Consider the following 22,353-nt stretch of genomic DNA (forward strand, 5'->3'; position numbering starts at 1 on the left):
CCATCACACCACCATACAAACGGATTGGATGCGAAATATGGATCATAAAAATATATGTGTAATAGGCTACTAAACTACAAGAACAATAAATCAAAATTCTCATACCAAATATTTAAATTTTACAAACATTTTATTTCAAAAAAATATTTATTATCCTCTGAAGACACTTATCTCTAAAGTAAATATATGTATGTGTGTGTGTGTAAATCTATAAAAAACGCACGCAACTACAAGCTAGCTACACTATAGTGTGAGTAATTGTTACACAATATAATAAACAATGTGGAAACTTAATTACTACAGTTTTTTAGTAAGAAATCGCAATATTTTAGCATATCGAGTAACAGTATAACCTAATGGCTTCGCAAAACATAATTTTCATATACAATTTCAGCATAACTAGTATATACAAAATCGAATTCGTTAACTATGAATCATATAACAATTTAATTTAATTAAAAAGATAAATTATTTGTTATTTGTTTTGAATTTCCGATAAAACCTCTGGTACATCAACAGTCTCAGCATTCATGTTATCATCACCTTCAGCAGCATCATCATCATCTGGGTCGGCCGGTTGTGGTTCGAACACGACGCGTCCACGTATGACACGTACGCGTGGACCAATCGCACGCGTATTCAATTCAAATTGACCACAAGTTTCCGGACGTGTGGCACGATGCATACTTAGACCGCTGATACAGGAGAATTGTTTGTTACAGCCGTAACATTTGTAACGTTTCATGCCAATGTGGCGCGACAAATGTGAAATGAGCGTTTCCCGATGCGTGAAACTTTGTGAGCAAATCTAGAAGGAGTATATGTATGTTATTGAAATTACAAAAATAAATATATACTATGTATATTAGTATGCCCGTTATTTTGCCGTTAGACGTTTGCAAAATACAAGAATCATTAATGTAAGAAACAACGAACATTTTAATGTATATGATACTAACCTCACAAACGAATGGACGTTCGCCGGTATGCGTGCGATGATGTACAGTGACTTGACCGCGTGTGCGGAAACGTTTATCACAGTAGTTGCACTTATGCGGCAATACGCCGGTATGTATGGTGCGATGACAATTCAGCGTGCTGGTCGAGAAGAAAAATTTGTGACAGACATCGCATTCGTGTTGTGGATTTCGACCACAACTATTACGTAAATGTTCTCTGATCATAGATCGCGTTGAATAGCGGCGGCTACATTTCGGACAAATGTAACCTTCAGGATTAACTTTGGGTTTGCTTCTACATCGATTGCGGGTTAAGTGGGGTGAACGTGGTCTTGGCGGCAAGTCTGTAGGTAAACGATTATTAATTAGGTAAAGAAAGCACTGAAATATTTTTAAAGATTTTCGCTTTTATTACATACCTCCATCTTCTCGGTAAATACGTAAGGATGTTGCATTGCTGCTACTGTCGCTAAAAGTGGCTGCCGATAATGCATCATCGTATTGTAGCGTTATCATATCCTCATCGAACTCAGTTTTAATATTCTCGGTTTTTATGTCAATATTTTGTGTTATCATTTCAGCATCTTGCTCACTTTTATGCACTATCACATCATTTAGTAGTTCCGTTAAACTTATTTCTGTATTTGTTTTAGTTATCGACTCTAGCTTAGCGGCGGCAACCACTTTATTCAACGGTGGCACTTCAACTTGTTGTATCTCAAATTGCCTATTGTTAGTGGCATCCTTTTGCCAATTAAGTGGCGTTTCTGGCATTGGCACGCGCTTTTCAGTTTTGGCGAGCAATGATACTTGCGGCGTGGTAGCTTTGGGCGGTGTACGCTTTGTGGTTCCTTGCTGCAAGGGATTGTTAATGGCCAACTTAACCAAAGTCGGTTGCGTATCTTTGGGTAACATCTTTACGATCTTGAAATTCGACGATAATTTTAACATTTTTGGCATCTGTTCACTTTTCGGTGAAACTTTTGCGGTTTGTGTCGCATTCGTATTTCTTTGTTGTAATGCCACCGATGATTTCAGTAGCGATTGAGGTGAAGTTGCGGGTGTCGTTTTTTTTATTTTGTCTTCGCCTGCCTTATTTGCTAAGTTAAAGTACTTTGGCACACTTTTAAGAGAGAATTTGGAGGTAATACGTTGTGCCAGTAGGTGACTCAAGGGATTTGTTTTAACTTCTTGTTTCGGTGTAGATGCCACATTTTCACTTTCACTTGCGGTTGGAGTTAGCAATTCCTTACGTATGCGTAATTTGAGTGGCGGTCCAACCCGTTCTTCTGTTGCTTGAGAACTTTTATTGATTTCAGTGCTATTTGTAGATTCTCTCTTAACTTTGACTGGAAAATCAGGTAGAATCATTTCGTAATCGACAGGTTCTCTCTTAATCTCAACTGTATCATCTTGTATTTTTGTGCTAGATTGCTGCTCTGCACTTTTGAATAATGTTGGTTTCAATCTTAATTTCAAACCGGCAGGTGCGTAAGTGGTAGCTGTTGACATAAGAACATATTTTGTTAATAAATGCTCATCTAGCTTTAACAAAAACAAAAAAATTTTAACTTTGGCTGCACCAAAGCTATACCTTTCACTGGTGTATTTTTGTAGCTTAAAAAGGTATAGAAATATATTTATCTTAATTTTTTTGGAGATCCTAAAGATGCCTTGAATAATGATCTATGCCAAATTTTGTGAAGATTTCTTTTAAAATAAAAAAGCTTTTTATACAAGGAATTGAGTTCGATCGGCTAGTTTGTATGACAGCTGTAAGCTATAGTTGTCCGATATCGGCGGTTTCGATTGATACCTCAAAAAATGAGAGTATATATAGATAGACAGACGGACATTTCTAAATTGACTCAGTTAGTGACGCTGATAATTATACAAATATACGTTTCCTTCTTTGTGCTACGCACTTCGCGGCCAACTTAATACAGTGTATATTAAGTTTACTTTGGAATAATTACTTACCATTTTTAATTTTATACGAGCTGGTTGTAAGTACTTCTTCTATGCTTTTTGTCAGCTTTGGCGTTTCATTGAGAATGCTGATCATACGTCCACATCTATCGGGTAATGATTGCCAATGTTCGTGCAGCTCAATCTTACTTATGAACCAGTCCCGGCACATAGAACAAACTAAACGTTTCAATTTGCTATGCATGGTTTCTTTGTGTTGACACATTTGTTCGAAGGTTTGGAATTTATGATTACAAACCTATTGAAATGATTGTTTTAAATGATTTTTAATGTAAATGTTTTCTTTAAATTAAGTATATAATCACTTACATCGCATTTTAAATGTTTTATATCATGTACAAGTTGTTCATGATTCTCACATTCTTCTAGTGAAGAAAACCAGTTGTCACATGACTTTCTAGTACAATATAAACGGTTCTTTCTATGCTGTTCCATGTGTTGTCTATAATGGATTTCTTCAAAACAACGTTTCAAGCATATTTTGCACATATACTTTTTAGTTCTGCGATTACACATGGGGCCATTCTGTTTAAGTTTTGGCATGTAGGCCAACTCTGTGTTATTTGGTGATAAATCAGTTGCCGTTATAGTTATAATATTTTCATGCTCGTCTACTACTTGAAAATCGTTTGCTAGTAGGTTTAGCTGATCCTCTTCCGTGGGAGTAATATTGGCAGAGTATGGCAAGCTTTCAGACATGTTGCAATCCTCAGCAATATATAAGTAATCATCTACGGGCTCCTCTACAAAAAATATATAAAATATTTTAATTAACTTAATAACAATTTTAATAATAATCGTTAAATACAAATTCACTCATGACTAACAAATTGTGATACATGGCAACACAGTCGCAACTGAATGCGTGTAGTAAAATAAAACCGATGAAATAATTAGCTAATGAATATCAAGCAGCTATTTGCGTTTGTGTTAGCAATTGCTTTGGTTATTAATAATAATTTAAAAACGAACTGACTGGCTGCAAAAACTCACCCTTCACTTGCACATTTTGAGCCATGCTTGCTGAACTCATTGAATTCTGTTGGTTAATATCATCATCGAATTCTGTTGCTTCCGCATTTGTATATTCGTATAAATCTGGTTCAACTTTAATTGTAACATTAGCACTGAAATTGCCCGTATTTACAGCTTTTATAAGGCTATACGCCCTTTTGTCGCTAACATCAAAAGAACCTTCATTACTTCTGCTGCTTTGATTAGTGGCGTCACACTCAGTATCGTCCATTTCCGCAGCGTAGATTATCTCTAGCGGTTCTTGTTTTATTTGCACCATCTCCTCAGCCATTACCGTTAATCTTTGTTACTATTTTCAATGTGATAAACAAACACTCTAATGTACCGACCAAGTAAATTATTTAAACACGCATTACAACATAAGAATTACTGATTTATTATTATAAAAAATTTTACGGTGAAGCTTCCATTAGCACACAATTTTAAACCGCGAGAATGTGTGAGTTTCATGGGCGATCAACCAAACGTCAAAAACAAATGTCAAACATATGCAAAGAGAAGTATGGGAATTTGTGAGTAGGTATATTTTATGCGTTTGTTGCATAATAGTGTTGCCAAATAACATGGAATGTCCAAAACAAAAATATTCTTATCTTACATAATTTTATTGAGAGTTTATTACAGGATATGAATCATTACAAAATAATTAAAATTTAGCATTAAAAATAAAACATTAAGTAAATCAATAATAATTTATGGCTTCCTGCAAACCGTTACATGTATTGCACATTTAAATTTCGTACAAATTCTTCAAGAGTAGGCAACTCTGTGTGACGCCTTCTCGCAGCGGCCATTGTGGGAAATTTATCGATATTTGTGAGTTTTTCAAAATGTTCAGTTGTAAAGAATGTATTTTTTATCTTAATCTAAATACTTGTAAAGATATTTTAGCTCCTAATTCTAGAAATATGGAAAAACGTGCCAATTAACTGAAAATCGCTACTTACCTACTTTGGGTATTTCGATATTCATCAATGCAGCCGAAAAGAAGAAATCATATTACTGTGAACTAAAGCCAGTTGGTGTACGGTTGTACTTGTTGTTGACATTTCCGACGACGCATAGTGTGTCGTTTTATAATTGCGGCTTAAAAAACCTTCAAATTTTAAATGTCACTTGTAAAGAAACAAGAAAGAGATAACTCTCTTTTTCCTTAATATTATACATACATTTATATGTTTTAACATCGTCTTTAATTGCTGAAACATTTTCACTAGCTTTCAGTTTTCTTTTTTTTGTTTTTGCTTATATTATGTATGTAGTTTCGTTTTTATTTAAATGAATATTTAGACCTTTCGAAAATTCTAAACAACGGAGTATTTGCGTAATCTTTGTCTCTCTCTCAAGTAATAATAATGTCCTACCCGAATACCCGGTCATATTGGAATAGAAGGAAATGAAAAAGTAGACGAACTGGCCCGCTAGGTGGCAGCTGGAGACACATTTCCCCTAAGCTGCCCAGGCCATTCAGCTCCTTCAAGGGTTGGTTGAAGTAGTAGACCCTAGAGGGACATCGCAGGTATTGGAACACAAGGAACATAGGGATTCTAAAAAGTTACTTTGCGGTAGTGTGGATGGCGGACAGACCAACTCGTACTCCTAAGCAAAAGGGAGCTAACAGGGCAACTCTAGCTACCTTTAAGATCCCAGAAAATGGGGAAAATCGGCTCGACAGAACACAGGGCATGCATGGAGTATTATCTATGTGAATTCTCAGCATTCAGCCACGGCTTCCAATATTCCAAATTAAGGGACATTGGGAAACTGGGGTGCAAAAGAATCAGTTATTCACCAAATTCTCTGAGTTTTTGGATTAGGCTTAAATCGGTTACCACCCGGGAGGACAATGGGCCTAATGATGGCCTAAGTGCGGCCGCCGCGTTTCGGTCTTATGTGCGTTACATTTATTTCTTCGTTGTAATTTCTTAAGGGCGACTATGGAGGGTGACTATCAGATAGTGAAGTAAATAAGTGATTCCTTCTGATTTTTACTGTTTTTTCGAAACAGTACAAAGATGATTTTGGTCCTCAGATAATGCAATTGCTATTGGACATACAGAAAGTTTATCCTGGCTATGTGGATGGAACTCTTCAGGTAAGAATGGAGTTAAAGGAACTAGAAGTACCTACAGTATAATCCGAGGATTTGACTGATATTGTTCCTCCATCAAAACGGTTCCGTCACAAAACTGTACAGGATCTACTAGATGATGCATCAACTGCAACGTCAGTCAACAACAACGTCAGCCTCGAAATCCAACGCAGAATAACTCTTGCCAACAGGTGCTACTTCGGAGAAGCAAAGTCCTCTCTCCACGAATAAAGACCAAGTTCTAGAAGTCACTCATCATCCCCGTCCTTCTATATGGTGCAGAGGCATGGACTATGACAATGATTGAGTCGGCGTTCTCGAGAAAAAGGTTCTGCAGAAATGACTGGCGCGCTGTTGTTAACTCGGAAGAAGAAGTTTATCCGCCCACCTCTAAACAAATAATATCACTCCAGGTCCACTACCCAAATTTTTAAACATGGTGGTCTGAGCAGTATGGTATGGGTTTGCATGACATTTGATATACATATAGCATCATGAAACGAAAAGAGTATATAAACTTTTATAATATTTTGTTATCATTTGCCAACTGGGAACTGTCTACAAAAAGGATGTTTGAACAGGATAACAACCCAAAACAAACGATCAAACTAGCTAAGGAGTTGTTTGCATCAGAAAGGGACGACGTAATGTTCTGGCCAGTGCATACACTGGACCTGAATTCGATCTAAAATTTATGAGGAGATGTAAACGGGTTATAGCAACAACATATCCATCATGTAAAACACAACTTTGGCTAGTGGCCAAAGAGACATGGCTCAAATAGTTATGAGACGAGGTCAGGATCTAATAGACCCCATGCAGCGTCGATGTATGGATGTAATAAAAAATGAAGACTTCAATCAAATATTAAGGAATCGAAAATATTTAGTGCATAAAATTTGAATTTTTAACTAAGTTCTCAATTAGAGCGCAATGGCATTGGTAAAGGGTGATCCATTTCGAGATTTCCAACATTTTTTTAAAAGAAAAAAAGAAACAGAAACTCCAAACTTAATTTAATATTTTCATTCGAAAGACATTTTTTGGCAATTATTTTTTGAAGATAATCTCTTTTAAATGTTGACAGCGGCTATCTCTCAGATGGTCTATACGTTGAGTCCAATTTTCTATGACTCGTTCGAGCATTTCGACTGGTAACTGGCGAATGATACGCGTGATGTTTTGCTCCAAGGCCTGAATCGAAGCGAGATTGTCCGCATAGACTTTAAAATTTACATATCCCCACAGGAAAAAGTTTAACGGTGTGATATCACACGATCTTGGCGGCCAATCGACCGGCCAAAACGTGAAATTATCTGCTTACCGAGTAGTTCTCTCAACGAAACCATTAATTGTTGCGATGTGGGAAGTAGCACCGTCTTGTTGAAATCAAGTAGCGCCGAGATCACTAGCTTCACTTCACGGTCGTCGTTTACGGTAGCGTTCTCACCGGCATCATTTTTGTAGATATATGGACCGATGATTTCGCCTGCTCACAAACCACACTAAACCGTTGTTTTTTTTATGGATTTTTCCTCGTTCCAAATGCAGACATTTTGCTTGTTTACCTACCCTTTAACACAGAAATGGGCTTCATTGTTGAACAAAGTTTGGCTCGACAACATCGGATCTTCTTGGAACTCTTCAAGAGCCCATAAAGCGAAGCAATGGGTTAGGTCGAGCGGATTCGGTTCTTGCACAAGCTATACTTTGTACGGCAAGTCGTTCCATACGATAGTCCGCGGCCTTCGTACACTTTCAGCTACGGCTGCTATATTTTCCTCACTACGTGCTGGACGTGGTCTATTCGGATGAATATTATCCAATAATGAATGTTGGGTAAAGATGGAAAGTAATAGGACTGAGTCGATTTAAAAAAAAATTATTGAAGCAATCGTTACAATTCTTTAAAAACTTTCAAAATAAGCTTCTTCTTCGTCGATGTAGCACTGCCAGCGCAGTTTCCAAGCATTGCAGGCGTCACGGAAGGCATTCTTCGAGAGCCGAGGTGCATGCTGTTTGGATACCCTCTGTCGTCTCAAAAAAAAAAGGAAGATTACCTCTTTGTCTCGAGATCATACTCAAAGATCCATGACTCGTCACCTTTGATTACATACGTTATTCAATTGGGGGTCACTTTCACACATGTTAAAATTTTTTTGGCACACTTGCACTCGCTGCAATTTCTGTGTCCTGACTCTCCAGGTGCTCGGAGACAACTAACCAGCCGCTCGTTCGTTTGCTAGGAACGCCCTCTACCGAATCCAGTCAGTACGCGCACGCTCCGAAGTACAGTCGCGGCGGAAGAAAATCCGTTCTATTACTTTTCGAACAAACCTTGTAGTACGGTCAGTACGCCGAATGTGTTGACAATAAGTTGCGAGAAGCGCGCGAAACACATTCCTTATAGAGCGTGAATTTTCGTAATAAATTTGAACGACTTGTAAACGTGGTTCAGGCGTAAGTCTTTCCTTGATGAAATGCCAAACAATACTGAACAAAAACAACATGACAACTTAATACCATGTTCAGACCGAAAATTTAAAAGATTAGATTACATTTAAGCATTTCATAACCCAACAGTGTTCTTACTGCCGTTAGTGATTTATAAATCAGATGTTTTTGACATTCAGCCATAAACATCAAAGTATTTATTAAAGGAAAACATTGTAATGTCGTACCTTGTTATAAAAATTGTCTTCTTTTTTCTAAATTATCTCCGCTCAATGGAAAAATTGTGCAATTTAATTTTAATCTCAGTGGACATATATTCGTGTCCAGCCAAAAGCATCGTACAGGACATTTCCTCGTATATGTGGTTATTTTTCCGCGTTGATCGCAGCTCTGGCATTTTTTGTTGCCACACCTCGATTAAGTCGGCCTCGGCAGCCTCACTCCAAATAACTCGTTTCTTTATTTGAGTTTTTTCCATATTTTTTTTACTTTGTAATTTGATTTGTAATCAACGGCAATTTTTAGTTTTATTTTTTTGTCTTCTTTGTCTTGTTTGTTTAAATTTTTTTCCCTTTGTAGTGTCTAAATCAGCTGTGATAATGTAACAGATTTCCTGTGCTGACAAGTAGATTGCGCAAAATCAGAGTCGCACAGAGAGATTTAGCGTGGATCAGTTTCAAATCATTTCAATGAAGTGATTTGGAACTGTCATTTTTGTATGGCGAAATCTTGATAAATTTTTAAGATTAGTGGGATAATCCATTCAACAGCCGAAATCGTGTGATTAAGTGTCGGTCTGAACATGGTTTAATACGACTCACGCGTGATCTGTCAAAAAAGGCTAAAGAAAAAAAGTACCTCTATTTGGCTCAGCCGTTATTTTCATGAACACAGCTGTATGTACTTTTAAACCCCCGTTAACAAACACGCTCCCCATTAAAAAAGTATCGCAAATGTTTTTTTTTTCAAACAACGCATTTTATTCAAATATTTCATTCAAAATTCAAATAGTTGTATGTACGTTGGTAATGATTTTGTTATATGTATGTATATAATTATAATAGTAATCATAATAATAATAATTATAATAATAATAATATTCTCTTGTTTATTTATACCTTTTCATTATTATTATTTTGTTATGTTGTTGTTGTTTTTTTTTTCTTCTTTATTTTTATTAAGTGTATAATAATATGAAGTGACTAATTTTCAACAATTTTTTTGTATGCAATTCAGTTGCTTTCTTCTGATTTTTTCACGCTCTCTTTTTATCTAGTAAATGTTATGCATTTATTATTTTTTATTTTTGGTGTGTTATTTATTATACTTAATTTCTTATTATTATTAATGTAACTTTGCTTTTGTTTTTAAAACTCTATAACCATAACAATTTGTTGTTTATTTTTTCTATTCTGCTTACGCTTTACGTGACGTCACCTCAGCTAAACCGTTACATTTGCATTTAGCTTTTGCAGCTTGTTTGCTTATACGACGCTTAAACAAACATAGTCGAAATACTCATATGCATATTTTAGTAGACTCGGACTCGAGAGACTTTAAAGTTAGTAGTAACTTTTTGAGAGTTTTAGATAGATTTCCCCATATACAAGTAAATGTCAAATAGTTGTTGCTATTTGCAAAAGTCAATTTTGATGCTAACTATTATATATATAATTATGGGCCTGATAGTTGCGCGCCATTTTCGTTTTCGTTTTCGGGTTAGTGGTTAAGTGGTAAGTGATATATGGTTCCAGTTTTAGCATTGTAGACTCAATTAAAGCATTATCCCGTTCAAATTTTGCAATATTGCTAAAGTTTTTGTTGTGTTCTAGTAAGCTAGTGTTCAATTTGGTTTTTTATTTGATGTATTTCTTCGCAAATTGTTTCCGTCTTCGTAGCTTTACGTGTATCGAGTATAAATTTTGACAAGTTTGCTGTGTGTCGGTTCACACACGGACTCTTTTTTTTTAATTAAACCAGTTTTTGTTTTTGTTGGCGATTGTACGGCGAGCAAAGACGAAGGGAACGTGTGCCCGTGCTCGGGCGCATACTTGTTTGTTGTTCTTGCTCGCTTGTTCACACGAAGACTCTTTTTGTCGCGCCAACCGTTTGTTTGTAGGCGAGAAGACGACGAAAAGAGACGAAGTGGTCGTGTCACTCGCGCTCGGCACGCTTTGTGTCTTTGTTTGTAACAGTTCGGTGCAACGAAATTTGACATTCATTTTGATTTTGAATTTCTTTTCATGGTTGCAAATGCGCTTGGTTTTAAATTTGTATTTACAATATGTTGGGAAATTTGAATTTTATTAAATATTTTTTGCATGTAATATGTAAATATGCATAGATTAGGTGAGGTTAAGAGAGGTTAGGATCGACCTAGATCAACCTAACAGGTTTCCTACTTGGCCAACTTAGAACGAGGACCTTGTGGTACCTATAACAACTATATAATTGATCATAGGACCCTCATAAATCGGGTTCTCACTTGGCTGACTTTGATCGACCTAGATGGGAAAATGAGGTATGCACTGCGACCTAGCATCTATTGGGCCCTAATCAACCTAACTTAGAACGCCTCAGAAATAGGGTTCTCACATGGCCAGCTTAAAACGCGGTGTCGTGGTACCTATAACTACTATAAAATTGATCATAAGACCTTTAGAAATCAGTTTCTCACTTGTTCAGCTTAGAACGGCGTTCTGAGGCACCTATAACTACTAGATAATTGATCAAAAGGCCCTTAAATATCAGGTTTTCACTTGGCCAGTTTAGAACGCCGTCTTATGGTATCCATAATTGCTATATAATTGATCATAAGACTCTCAGAAATTGGGTTTTTACTTGGCCAGCGTAGAACGCCGGTCTTGCTGGTATCTCCGAAATTGTTCATAAGATAACTCAGAAATCGGGTTCTCACTTGGCCAGCTTAGATCGCCGGGTTTTTTGGTATCTATAACTGCTATTTAATTGATCACAAGACCGTCAAAAATCGGGTTCTCAATTGGCCAGCTTAGAACGCTGGTCTTGTGGATATCAATTTCAGTAATATGTGTAAAATAGACATATTTTCGAAAGGGTTGTATAAAAAATTAGTTAATGAAAAAAATTTTTGTGCATTGGAAGAATTTAAGAATGTAATTTGACAGCCAATGCAGAAAATTGTGCAGATTCGAGTTCCCGCATTCGTGTTGCTCGTGTGAACTCAATGAGCGATGCCAAAAGTTAATGAGCGCCAAAAAGAATCTTCGTCTGAAGGCAGTCATAAAAATATTTTCAAAAAGCTTGTGTAATTATAAAAAATTAGTTATTGAACGATATTTTGTGCGCATGAAGCGTACAAGCATTTGAGAATGTAATATGAAAGGAAACGTTGAAAATTGTACGGATTCAACTTTAGTGTTGAGCGGCTTAGTTGAAGAAACCGAAACCCATATCGTCGCCGTCCTCTGACTCCGACTGCTCCTTTTTGGCTTCTTCCTTCTTTTTACCAGCAGCTGGAGCAGCGGCAGCAGCAGCAACAACAAACTTGCAGTCTTAACGCTCGTATGAACGTAATTGATCGTCAAAAGTGTGCTCGTCTGAACGCAGTCTAATGCGCGCCAAAAGAGTACGTGTGTAAACGCAGTCTGTTGGTCCGTTGGTTTTTCTGCTGTTCGTACGTTAGTTTGTGCGATCGCTTAAATCGTTAGTAGTGTCGTTTAGAGCGCATGTGTGTGTGTTGTGTAGGATATGTTTAATATGTGTTTTCTTGCAATTTCTCGTTATTTTTTTTTCTTTTTGAAATAAGTTATATTTAGTTATGCTTTGCTTGCGCTTTTATAGTTCAACTACTAAGTTTGCCTTTGGTAAATGTATGGAAGATTATTCATTTTTGTTTACGAATTTATAATGTTTTTTCGTTATTCAATTATCGTTTATATTTAATAGGTTTTTTTTTTGTTAAATAGTAATTTAGTAGTCGTAAGTCAAGTAAACAAATGGAAAGTGTGGAAAATGTGTGTCTTACGCGTTTGAAATTTGTTCTTTAGAATTGTATATTTGTTAGATTTTTTTTTGGTAATTTTTATTTTGGAGACTCACTAAGGTAAAATGTGTACTATGTATGTAAGTATGTTGATTTTCTTTTCACTTATGTTTGTAAGTATGTAGTCTATGTTTGTTTTAAGTGTAATACGTATTTGTTGTTGTTGTTGTCTCAAGAGTAATTCATTTCATACAATACTTTACGTCTTTGCTGCTTTGTAGCTTTTCTTTTATATAATTTTTTTCTTGAATTATTTAGTTTCGGCGAAAATTAAACAATTTCTCAGTTAGTATTAAGTTAAAATGTGTTTGTTTGTGTTAAGTTTACGTTTAACTTTATATATTAGTACTAGCGTAGTTCTTTAGTTGGTTTAGCGCCACATAATAAATTATTGCTTTCTTAAAAGTTATGTTCTAAAGAGTTTTCTTTATGCTTAAGTGCGTTGCTTTTTCGACTGCTACTAACTGCTTCGTATTGAGTTTATGTTGTTGTTGTTGTTGTTATTATTATTATTCTTTTTTATTTATTATAATATTTGTTTTTGCTTTTGCAACTTATATACGTAAGTTAAATGGCTGTTTCCTCATTGTTAAGTCATAAATGCCTATAGATTTTTTAAGTATATATTATATATATATATATATAGTTTAAATACTAACTGCTTGCGTTGTTTGCAAAAATTTAACGGGTTTCTCTTCGTTATCATATATTTTATGTTTCTTTTTTTTAATTTCACTTTGTACAAATTGCTACTTTCTCTTACAAATCTTCTAACGCGCTAAATTGTTAACAATTAATTCTGTCTGCCAACAGAATCCTATATTATAATAATCATTTTTTTTTTAATTTTAACTAGCTCAAGGAGTTTTAAAGTGGCTATAAAGTTAGGTCTACAAGTAAATGAAATATATATATAAGTTTTTTTCGACAAATTAAAGTGGCGAAATGTATGTGCGTACACGGTTAGCATGAGTGTAGCAAGTGCTTTGCTGTAGAGCGCATTATTAACCTAACTAAAAATCTATGGCACAGGCATAGATCGCGCGTAGTTAGTCTTCTAATGTGGTACTTATGTAAATTGGGTGTCTTCTGCATACAATGAGCAGTGAGAAATATTAATTAAATAAGTGCTAATATCTTTGCCTAATAAATGTAACGCGAACTGACTAAAGAGTATTTAAGCTTTTATGTAAAGGTTAAAATTTTTTTGCTTGTAATACGTTTTCTAATCGTTTTTGTGTTAGATTTTCAATTAATAGGCGCGCATGCGCATTGTATACATGTTCATATTATGCAAATTTCTTTGGTTTAGTTAGCTTTTCTTAGATTTCTTTTTTTTTTTGGTTTAGCAAATTAGTAGCGTTTCAATGTTTCAATAAAGTAAGTATTTGTTAGAGCTTGCAAGCTAGCTTTTTGTCATACTAACTAAGTAACTAGTACGTTCTTAAATTGCTAGAAAAATGTACATATGTAGTGATTTGAAAAATGCGTTTAGATGAGTTGCTTGGTTTTTGCAAATATTTGGTTAAGAATTTTATAAATTTTTTTTTGTCAAAATTTATTAAGAAAAGAAGATAAAATAAAAGAAAACAAGAGAAAAGAAAATTAAAGAAAAGAAAAAAAAAGAAAACAAGAGATAATAAAAGAAAATAAAATAAAAGAAAAGAAAAGAAAAGAAAAGAAAAGAAAAGAAAAGAAAAGAAAAGAAAAGAAAAGAAAAGAAAAGAAAAGAAAAGAAAAGAAAAGAAAAGAAAAGAAAAGAAAAGAAAAGAAAAGAAAAGAAAAGAAAAGAAAAGAAAAGAAAAGAAAAGAAAAGAAAAGAAAAATAACAAGAAAAAACGTTAACTTTTGCTGCACTGAAGCTATAATACCCTACACAGGTTCAAGTTTGTTACAAATACTTGATCTTCAACGGTTAGTTTGTATCACAGCTATGTGATATAGTGCTCCGATCTGCATAATATATGCGGAGATTGTAGCGTTGCTTAGGATAATAGTCCATGCCAAATTTCGTGCAGATATCTTGTCAAATAAAAAAGTTTTTCATACAAGCACTTGAATGAGATTAGTCAGTTTGTAGAGCAGCTATATGTTATAGTAGTCCGATCTAAACAATTTCTTCGGAAATTGTAGCGTTGCCTTGGAAAATAGTCTATGCCAAATTTGGTGAAAATATCTTGTCAAATAAAAAAGTTTTCCTTACAAGCACTTGATTGAGTTTGGTCAGTTTGTAGGGCAGCTATATGTTATAGTGGTCCGATCTGAACAATTTCTTCAAATATTGTAGCGTTGCTTACAAAAATAATCCATGTCAAATTTGGTGAGAATATATTGCCAAATAAAAAAGTTTTTCATATAAGCGCTTGAATGAGATTAGTCAGTTTGTAGGGCAGCTAAATGTTATTGTAATCCGATATCGATGATTCCGGCAAATAAGCAGCATATTGGGTGAGAAAAGACGTGTGAGAAATTTTAGAGCGATATCTCAAATATTGAAAGACTAACAGACAGACAGACATATATATATGTACAAACAGTCAGACAGACAGATATGCAGACATAAAGACATGGCTAAATCCACTCTGCTCGTCACGCTGATAATTTATAGCGTCTCCGACGTCTCCTGTTAAGTGTTAAAAGCTTCGTGACAAACTTAATACAGCATCTAAAAACTAAAATAATAGTGTTAATGCCGACCATAGACTTGACTTTAATTGTTGAAAAATAAATATCTTACAAAAGTTTACCATTCATAAGCACGCTTGGTTATGTGTGAGAGGCTTAAAAAGTTCGTCATCGTTTAAGTAGCTTTTAAGCGCTTTTTTACCGTGCCATTAAAGCACCAGCGCACACACAGCTGAAAGCTTTTGTTCTGCACTTTATTGAAGTAAGTAACTTTGAGTGTTTCAAAGCTGTTATAAAAATCACAAGCCTTTTTTTCATGTTGCAGCTTTCGAAGCTGTGAAAGCTTTATATGGGTTTGACAGCAAGTAAACGAAAGTAGCATATTTTTCAGTTGTGTTTCGTGCTATTAAGCGAATAGTTATGTACAACTTGGTCTGCGTTCAATTAGATGAAAAAAATCTTAATTTTGTGCCATATTAATATTTTTTCAATATACATACATACATACATATATATAATGTTAACTACAACAACGTACATTTTTATATACTTAAATAATAAATTCAATTACTATTTGTTTTCATTTTTTGTTTTTGTCTAACAATTCATAAAAATTTGCCTATAAAATTCAATAAATATTCTTTACAATATGATATTTGAAGAGAGTATAGGAGGAGCGCATGAAAAAAGACGAGAAATTTAACAATTACATTATTATTAAATATGTATATGTATGTATTTAGTTATAGCTTGTGAAAGTATTCAAGAGTTATAATTGTTTGCTATATATATGTATATATTTATTTATATATATATATATATATATATGTCTATATATTAATATTGGTTTTGAAATAACGCTTATGCTACAATTTTATGCACTTGTCTGTCTGTTTATATATACTAAATATATTTGTTAAATTATATGAAAGCCATTTGCAACGCTCTTCAATTGCGCAGCTGCTGCATCGCTTTATGTCATTAAGTTTTACTTAAAATTTACATTTCGTTTTCACTATAATAATTCCAATATTATCTGTAGTTAATTTTTTTGCTCTTTGTTTATCAACTTTTTTTAATTTTTTTTAAATTAATATAGTGTTTTATAATTTTATTAAAACTACTTCAATCAATCGCCTAACTTGCACTATTTATATTTTTCATATTTTTTTGCATTTATACTAAATATTATATATATTTTACTTCTTTTAATATTAACTTGCTATTTTATTTTGTTGTTGTTTGCTGTCTTTATTTCTTTTTTATTCCTTTTTTTATTTATTTTTTTTTTTGTGTGTGTGTGATTTTTTTCATTATATTTACTTGTCACATTTTACACTGGACATTGGAGTGTATCATATTCGAACATTAACGAAACAGCAACAAAAACGAAATACAACAAAAACATTGTAAAACCAAGTCCCCTATTCATTTTCCAACGGAAGCAGGCAATCGACATAACGACAAAGAGTAACATCATGAAGAGTATCGTTATGGAGCAGACCATGCCCACAGAGTTAACCTCGACAGGTGCATCATAGATGATGCCATAAATTAGCCATGGTATAGGTAAACTGAAATTGAAAGAAATGGCATATTTAGCAATAATTGTATAAAGTGAGAAATATCGTTAAGTAAGTTGAAATTAAGGTTTTTAAACTAAGTGAATTTTAATATATAAAAATTATAGATTTTAGCTAATAAATAGCTTCTGCACAACAAAAAATATATATTTTTTTACAAGATTCTCGGCTATAAATTCCGAATTCCACAAGTGCGTAAGAAGCTTTAGTCAACATTTCGATACTAGTCCTATAGTGTATAGCTTTAACGTCGTCAAATAATACATTTGTGTCTATTGTGAGCTCCTTGCTTGAATGTAACTTTCTTCTAGTGAGACAGTTTCTCAGGTTGTGAATTAGTTTAGCTTAGAAAGTACCAACTAAGGCTTAGGTTAAGTAAAAAGGTCGATGCAAAAACGTCTCTCCGTTAGACCGCTAAGAACTCCGGTGTGTTGTGATACCTACAACTCTTGTGTATTGATTGAAAAGACGCTCGAAATTCGACAAAGCGCTCCGAGGCTGCCGCAAGTTTGTTGAAGCGATTCTCGGAGGCTGCTATTTATATTTCTGGCCTAGGCAACACTAAGTGTTGCTAGGTGCAATCTGACATTTCCATTGGAAATTTTGACGTTTTTTAGCATAACATCACTCAGAACGTTTTGCCATTTAATCGTGAATTGTTTTATTTACAGGGAATTAAAAAATTCATCTCGGCCAAAAAATGGAATTAACTCGTGAACATTTTCGTGCGATCATTTTTCACAACTTTCGACGTGGATTATCACGACAAGAGTGCATCGATGAACTAAAATCTTTGTATGGCTATGAAGCACCATCCTATAGCACTGTGAAAAACGTGAACTGATAATGCAAGACCGTCATGTAACATGCCTTCAGATAGAGGCATGCCTATGCATTTCTCCCACCAGCATACATTCGATATTGCATGAACATCTGGCCGTAAAAAGGTTTGTTCTCGTTGGATCCCGCACAATTTGACAATCGCTCAAAAAAAGGCTCGTGTGGATTGGTGTAAAGAAATGCTGAAAAAACACGATCGCGGTGCTTCAAAAGACGTTTATAAGATCGTCACAGGTGACGAATCATGGATGTATGCGTATGAGCCCGAAACAAAACAGCAATCGACCGTGTGGGTCTTCCAAGACGAGCCAAATCCAACGAAAGTTGTTCGTGGAAGAAGCACTTCGAAGCAAATGGTCGCCTGTTTCTTCGCCAAAACTGGTCATGTGCACCATGACAATGCGAGCTCTCACACATCGGCTCAAACCAGCGCCTTTTTGACCGGCCAAAACGTCGAATTGATGGGTCATCCGCCGTACAGCCTTGACTTGGCACCCAATGACTTCTTTTTATTCCCACACATCAAGAAAATAATGCGTGGTCAACCATTTTCGTCGCCAAAAGATGCTGTTCAAGCATTCAAAAACCATGTTTTGGAGGTGTCTCAATCGGAGTGGAAAAAGTGCTTCGAAAATTGGTTTGGTTTAAATCTTGATGGAGAATATTTTGAAAAACAATGAAACCATTTTCGTTGATAAATATTCCTATTTTCATTATTAGGCCATATATAGCAGCCCTTAATAATACGTACTTGCCGTACTCGCTTCTTGACTAACTCTGCTTGAAAAAGACTACAGTAGTTCTCTTTAAGCTTCGCCTCATTCTTGAAAAAGCCCACTGCAGCTCTTAACCAGCGACTTCGTATCAAGAGTAGTTTCTCCGACATAAAGACCTACGTTTTTAGGGATGTAGTCGAAGAAGCAATAAATATCCTAATGTCTCAGTTTGGACTCTGTCACATACAAAGCTTTCCTGTGTCTTACAGCATCTTCGCGGTAATACATATGCCTAAATCGACAGGAGCTATTAGCAGTATGACATTCACTGGCGTTGTTACTTGTAGTGCACCACAGATGGCAATGAGAGCCGCTCTTTTTACACGTTCAAGTTTTATAGCCAGCGTCATTTCTCCGAGCGCCTCCACCAAACGAATATTCTATAAAATGTTATTGGTGAAAGGCCCCTCTCCTTCTTAATAGCTCGTCTATAAGAGTATAAGCCAACGGATGCCCTTCCTTACTCTCTTCTCAATGTTTGACCTCAATAAAAGCTTTATGACAGCGAGCCTTCGAGTACGAAGAGAGGGACGTCTGGAATTCTAAATCAGGAGGTTTGGCTTTTTTTAACGGCTGTAAAAATCATTTCTCAGAGGTCAGCGTTGGTATTATTAAAATGGCTTATTTTCGTGTGATAAGCGATACTCCATATTTTCAGAGTTTTTTTGTGAGGAATAGTGCCGATAATAGTCTAGTTTGATCTGTTGAGATCAGCGATCTCCAATTGCCCAAAATATTTTAGTAAATGAACCACGCAAAACATTTGAGTTATACTTCAAAGAAAAGTATTAGTCATAGAAATGAATAAAGCGACAAACAAATCCTTCCCTGAAATATGAAAGTTCTCTAAGCTTATAAAATATGAAGCCGCTTGTGTGCTAATACCCTCAGGATAGCAGTAAGCAATGCTGATGTATTACAAAAACTCAGACTCAGAGCCAATGTCAAAAGCATACTGGTTTCATAGAGACAACGACGGCGGGCAGGGGGTCAGTCATGCTGCTATGGTGGGTTGTAGTTGGCAGCGTTTGTGAGTGGCCACATTGAGCTTAAGTGAAATGCAAACACGGTGATAATGAATTTTTACAAAAAATGCGTGCTTTCGAATACATATGTATGTATGTATACAAAGCAGTAAAATAAAAAACTAAATAAGGGCAGAAAAATACGCATAACACTGAGTGAGAGAAATACTCTAGATTTGGTGGATATTATACTGTAAGATATATGTATGTGTGTAGGTTATTTTTTATGTAGACGGTGTAACCAGGATTGCTTTGTAGTAAAAAGATGGTTAATATATTTTTGAAATATTTTTAGTCCATTTTTATTTCTAGTATAAAATTTTTTTTAACGTATTATATGATCAAATTTGATTCGGACTGATAAAAAATCACATATTTTTGTACAAATCTTCATTGACGTCATCACAATAGACTCTTGAGAGAAAGCATTCCAAATTTATATCCAATTTTCTAATTAGTCTTTTAGTCTTTAAACAGATTCGGTTGGGTTGGCCTTCAGCGAATTTTAGTTTTTTCGACTTCGGCTCGTCTTTGGAGCCCCATTCGCTAGATTGTTGAACAGTTTCGACGTCATATTCGTAAATTAACTTCTCGTCACCAGTAAGAATGAGTTCAATGGATGTAAAGTCCTTATCTCTTTTGCAAACTCTACTCAACGTAGTTTTTTTTGCAAAATATTCGTCGTTTTGGTACAAGTTTAGCATTAACATGCTTCATACAAACAAAACATTAACCAATATGTATTGAGTCATCATCTTCCATTTCTTTGATACCAACACGATGATTTCAAACACTTTTTTTTTGCTATTTCGATGATATCGTCAGTAATAGAGACTGGCAAAGCTCAATGATCTCACGGTTTTCACTGAATGTTTTGTGCCATTTAAATACTGGTGTTCGAGATAAGTTAGACGCTCCAAAATACCTCTGCAAAATTTTCGAGGATTACGTAGCCTTGATTTTATTAGAAACATAAAATTTCAACTCGCTTACGCGCGCTTAGTCCGGCTCAAATTTGATCAGATGATGGATATATTTGACTTGCTGCTTTTGACGAGCTCTGTCGAGTGAAACGGACTTCGTACTGAAGCTTGACTTCACAAGGCACTATTCTTGTTTAGCTTGGCCATAATATAATTTTGTAGGCGTGGTTATCGTCTCTTGTCATTGTTTCTTTAAAAGGCAAAACTTTGGCACGATGATATGGTTAACTTTTAATGTATGATGAACCAAAAAAAAACCGTTATGTGAACAAAACTATAATGCACTGTGAGCAACAACACACGCTGTGCTTAATTGTACACCCACACATACACAACTGCGCACATTCATCCAATTGAAAATAACCATACGCAGGTAGCAAAGCGTATGAAAAACTTTTGAATAATTTCCAAGGTGCAAACATAGTAACATTTCTCTGTATATATGCATATGCAGGTGTGTGTAGGAGTGGAAAAATTAATGTGCGTACGAGAGGAAAAAAACACCGCTACACATCATGATACTAATTACACCAACAAGTGGAGAATAAATTCACATACTTGTAGGCGCATAGAGCACACTGCTTGTAGCTTAGAGCTGACAGTGTGTATGTGCATGCGCATGTGTTTGTGTGTGTGTGTATGTGCATGTGAATGGGCTCATACAAATACATGCATGCATATTGATAGTGGTAGGAAATGTGTGCGACAAGGTCACAATTGTATGCCACACTCGCCTAGACAAAAGTAAACAGCAGCGCATTCATAAACTTGCTATCTGCTATCTCCTGAAGCACCCACACACATATACATATATGCATGCTTACATACAAATAAAAATATAAGCGCTGTGGTAACTTTCCTTGCATATTTGTCTGAGTGTGTGTGTTCGTATTGGTGAGTTTTTGTATTCAAATTGCAACGGAAATGAAAGTTGACATTCGTGAATTGTACGCAGTGGGTCAACGCATGTAAAAACTTTGACAGCAAAGGTGCGTGGTTGGCTAGGCATTCTCTGGGTCGCAGTGTTGGTGTGTTTGATAATGAAAATAAAATTTGCAATGAGTTGAAAACATATATTATACTATATAAAAATAATAATATATGGAAAAATTTCATTTTTTATATTGGATAATTCATAGTACGTGAAGAAATCGGGACTTTTCAAAGTCAATTAATTAACCTAGTGGGAAATTTCGAAAAAACAATTCTTTCATATTTTGATTGTCTTTACCTTTATTAGTAACATACTAAAATTTTCTACTACTGAAATAATTTAAAGACTAGTTCAATCTGTTTATCTTTAAAATCTGAAGGCCTCAAACACTGAAGCAGTTGAATACTTTTTAGTAGATACCGAGAAATAAATAAATAAAATGACGATTGGGCAGAAAGCGAAAACTTTTTGACGCGCGATTTCTCGGTTTTTTCATTTTTACGATTTTTCTTAATTGGCGGGCAAGATAGAAAAAAAGTAAAAGTCCTATCGAAACGAAGCAAAATGCGTTGTATTTGGAATTAAATTCTCTTCTAAGTGAACCTAAAATACCTTAAGAAAGTTAACATTAATCCGGTTTTTAAACGATTTAAAGTAAATTTTTTTTTTTTTAAATGCATTCTTTTTTAATCTGCGAAAACTTGTTGAATTTTCTTGGTTCACCTAGGAATTACACTATTGAAAATAAAAAATTTCTTTTGTTTTTTTGTTTCAGATGAAAATTGCGACCTGCATCATGCCCGCCACACAGAAATTTGCACAAGATGGGCAAAATCCGTACTGCCATTTCTTCAAAATGAAAGAAATCCATTAAATGTATAACTAAACAAAAAAATTTGAAGAAATTTTCACAAATATATAAGAATTTAAATAGTTTTTTTAAAAGGGTTTCATTTCAAGATTTCTTTCCATTTTTGAAATACTATAGCTATGTCAACCAAATATAGATTACAGTTTTGATAATAACCAACCCC

General features: G+C 34.9%; 2 protein-coding genes and 1 long non-coding RNA gene across 3 annotated transcripts in view; all 3 read right to left on the reverse strand.

Annotated features, from left to right (window-relative positions):
• Positions 1 to 111: 111 nt before the first annotated feature.
• Positions 112 to 4,446, reverse strand: LOC126752123 (uncharacterized). Its single transcript, XM_050462700.1, has 6 exons — positions 3,942 to 4,446; positions 3,258 to 3,691; positions 2,940 to 3,186; positions 1,379 to 2,461; positions 960 to 1,303; positions 112 to 808 (listed from the first exon to the last, which is right to left on the reverse strand). The coding sequence occupies exons 1-6, from the start codon at positions 4,252 to 4,254 to the stop codon at positions 476 to 478; spliced, it is 2,754 nt and encodes a 917-aa protein (XP_050318657.1). The 5' UTR covers positions 4,255 to 4,446; the 3' UTR covers positions 112 to 475.
• A 5,204-nt stretch (positions 4,447 to 9,650) lies between these two features.
• LOC126754179 (uncharacterized) lies at positions 9,651 to 11,396 on the reverse strand. Its single transcript, XR_007666268.1, has 2 exons — positions 10,964 to 11,396; positions 9,651 to 10,930 (listed from the first exon to the last, which is right to left on the reverse strand). It is a non-coding gene; the product is annotated as an uncharacterized LOC126754179 (long non-coding RNA).
• Positions 11,397 to 12,290: 894 nt separating this feature from the next.
• LOC126754207 (sodium/potassium/calcium exchanger Nckx30C) overlaps positions 12,291 to 22,353 on the reverse strand; it is a 364,196-nt gene continuing 354,133 nt past the window's right edge. The window contains 1 exon segment of the mRNA XM_050466172.1: positions 12,291 to 16,752. Coding sequence (XP_050322129.1) covers positions 16,512 to 16,752 — 241 coding nt within the window. The 3' untranslated portion in view covers positions 12,291 to 16,511.

This window comes from Bactrocera neohumeralis, chromosome 3, assembly GCF_024586455.1.
Source record: "Bactrocera neohumeralis isolate Rockhampton chromosome 3, APGP_CSIRO_Bneo_wtdbg2-racon-allhic-juicebox.fasta_v2, whole genome shotgun sequence".
Lineage (NCBI taxonomy): Eukaryota > Metazoa > Arthropoda > Insecta > Diptera > Tephritidae > Bactrocera > Bactrocera neohumeralis.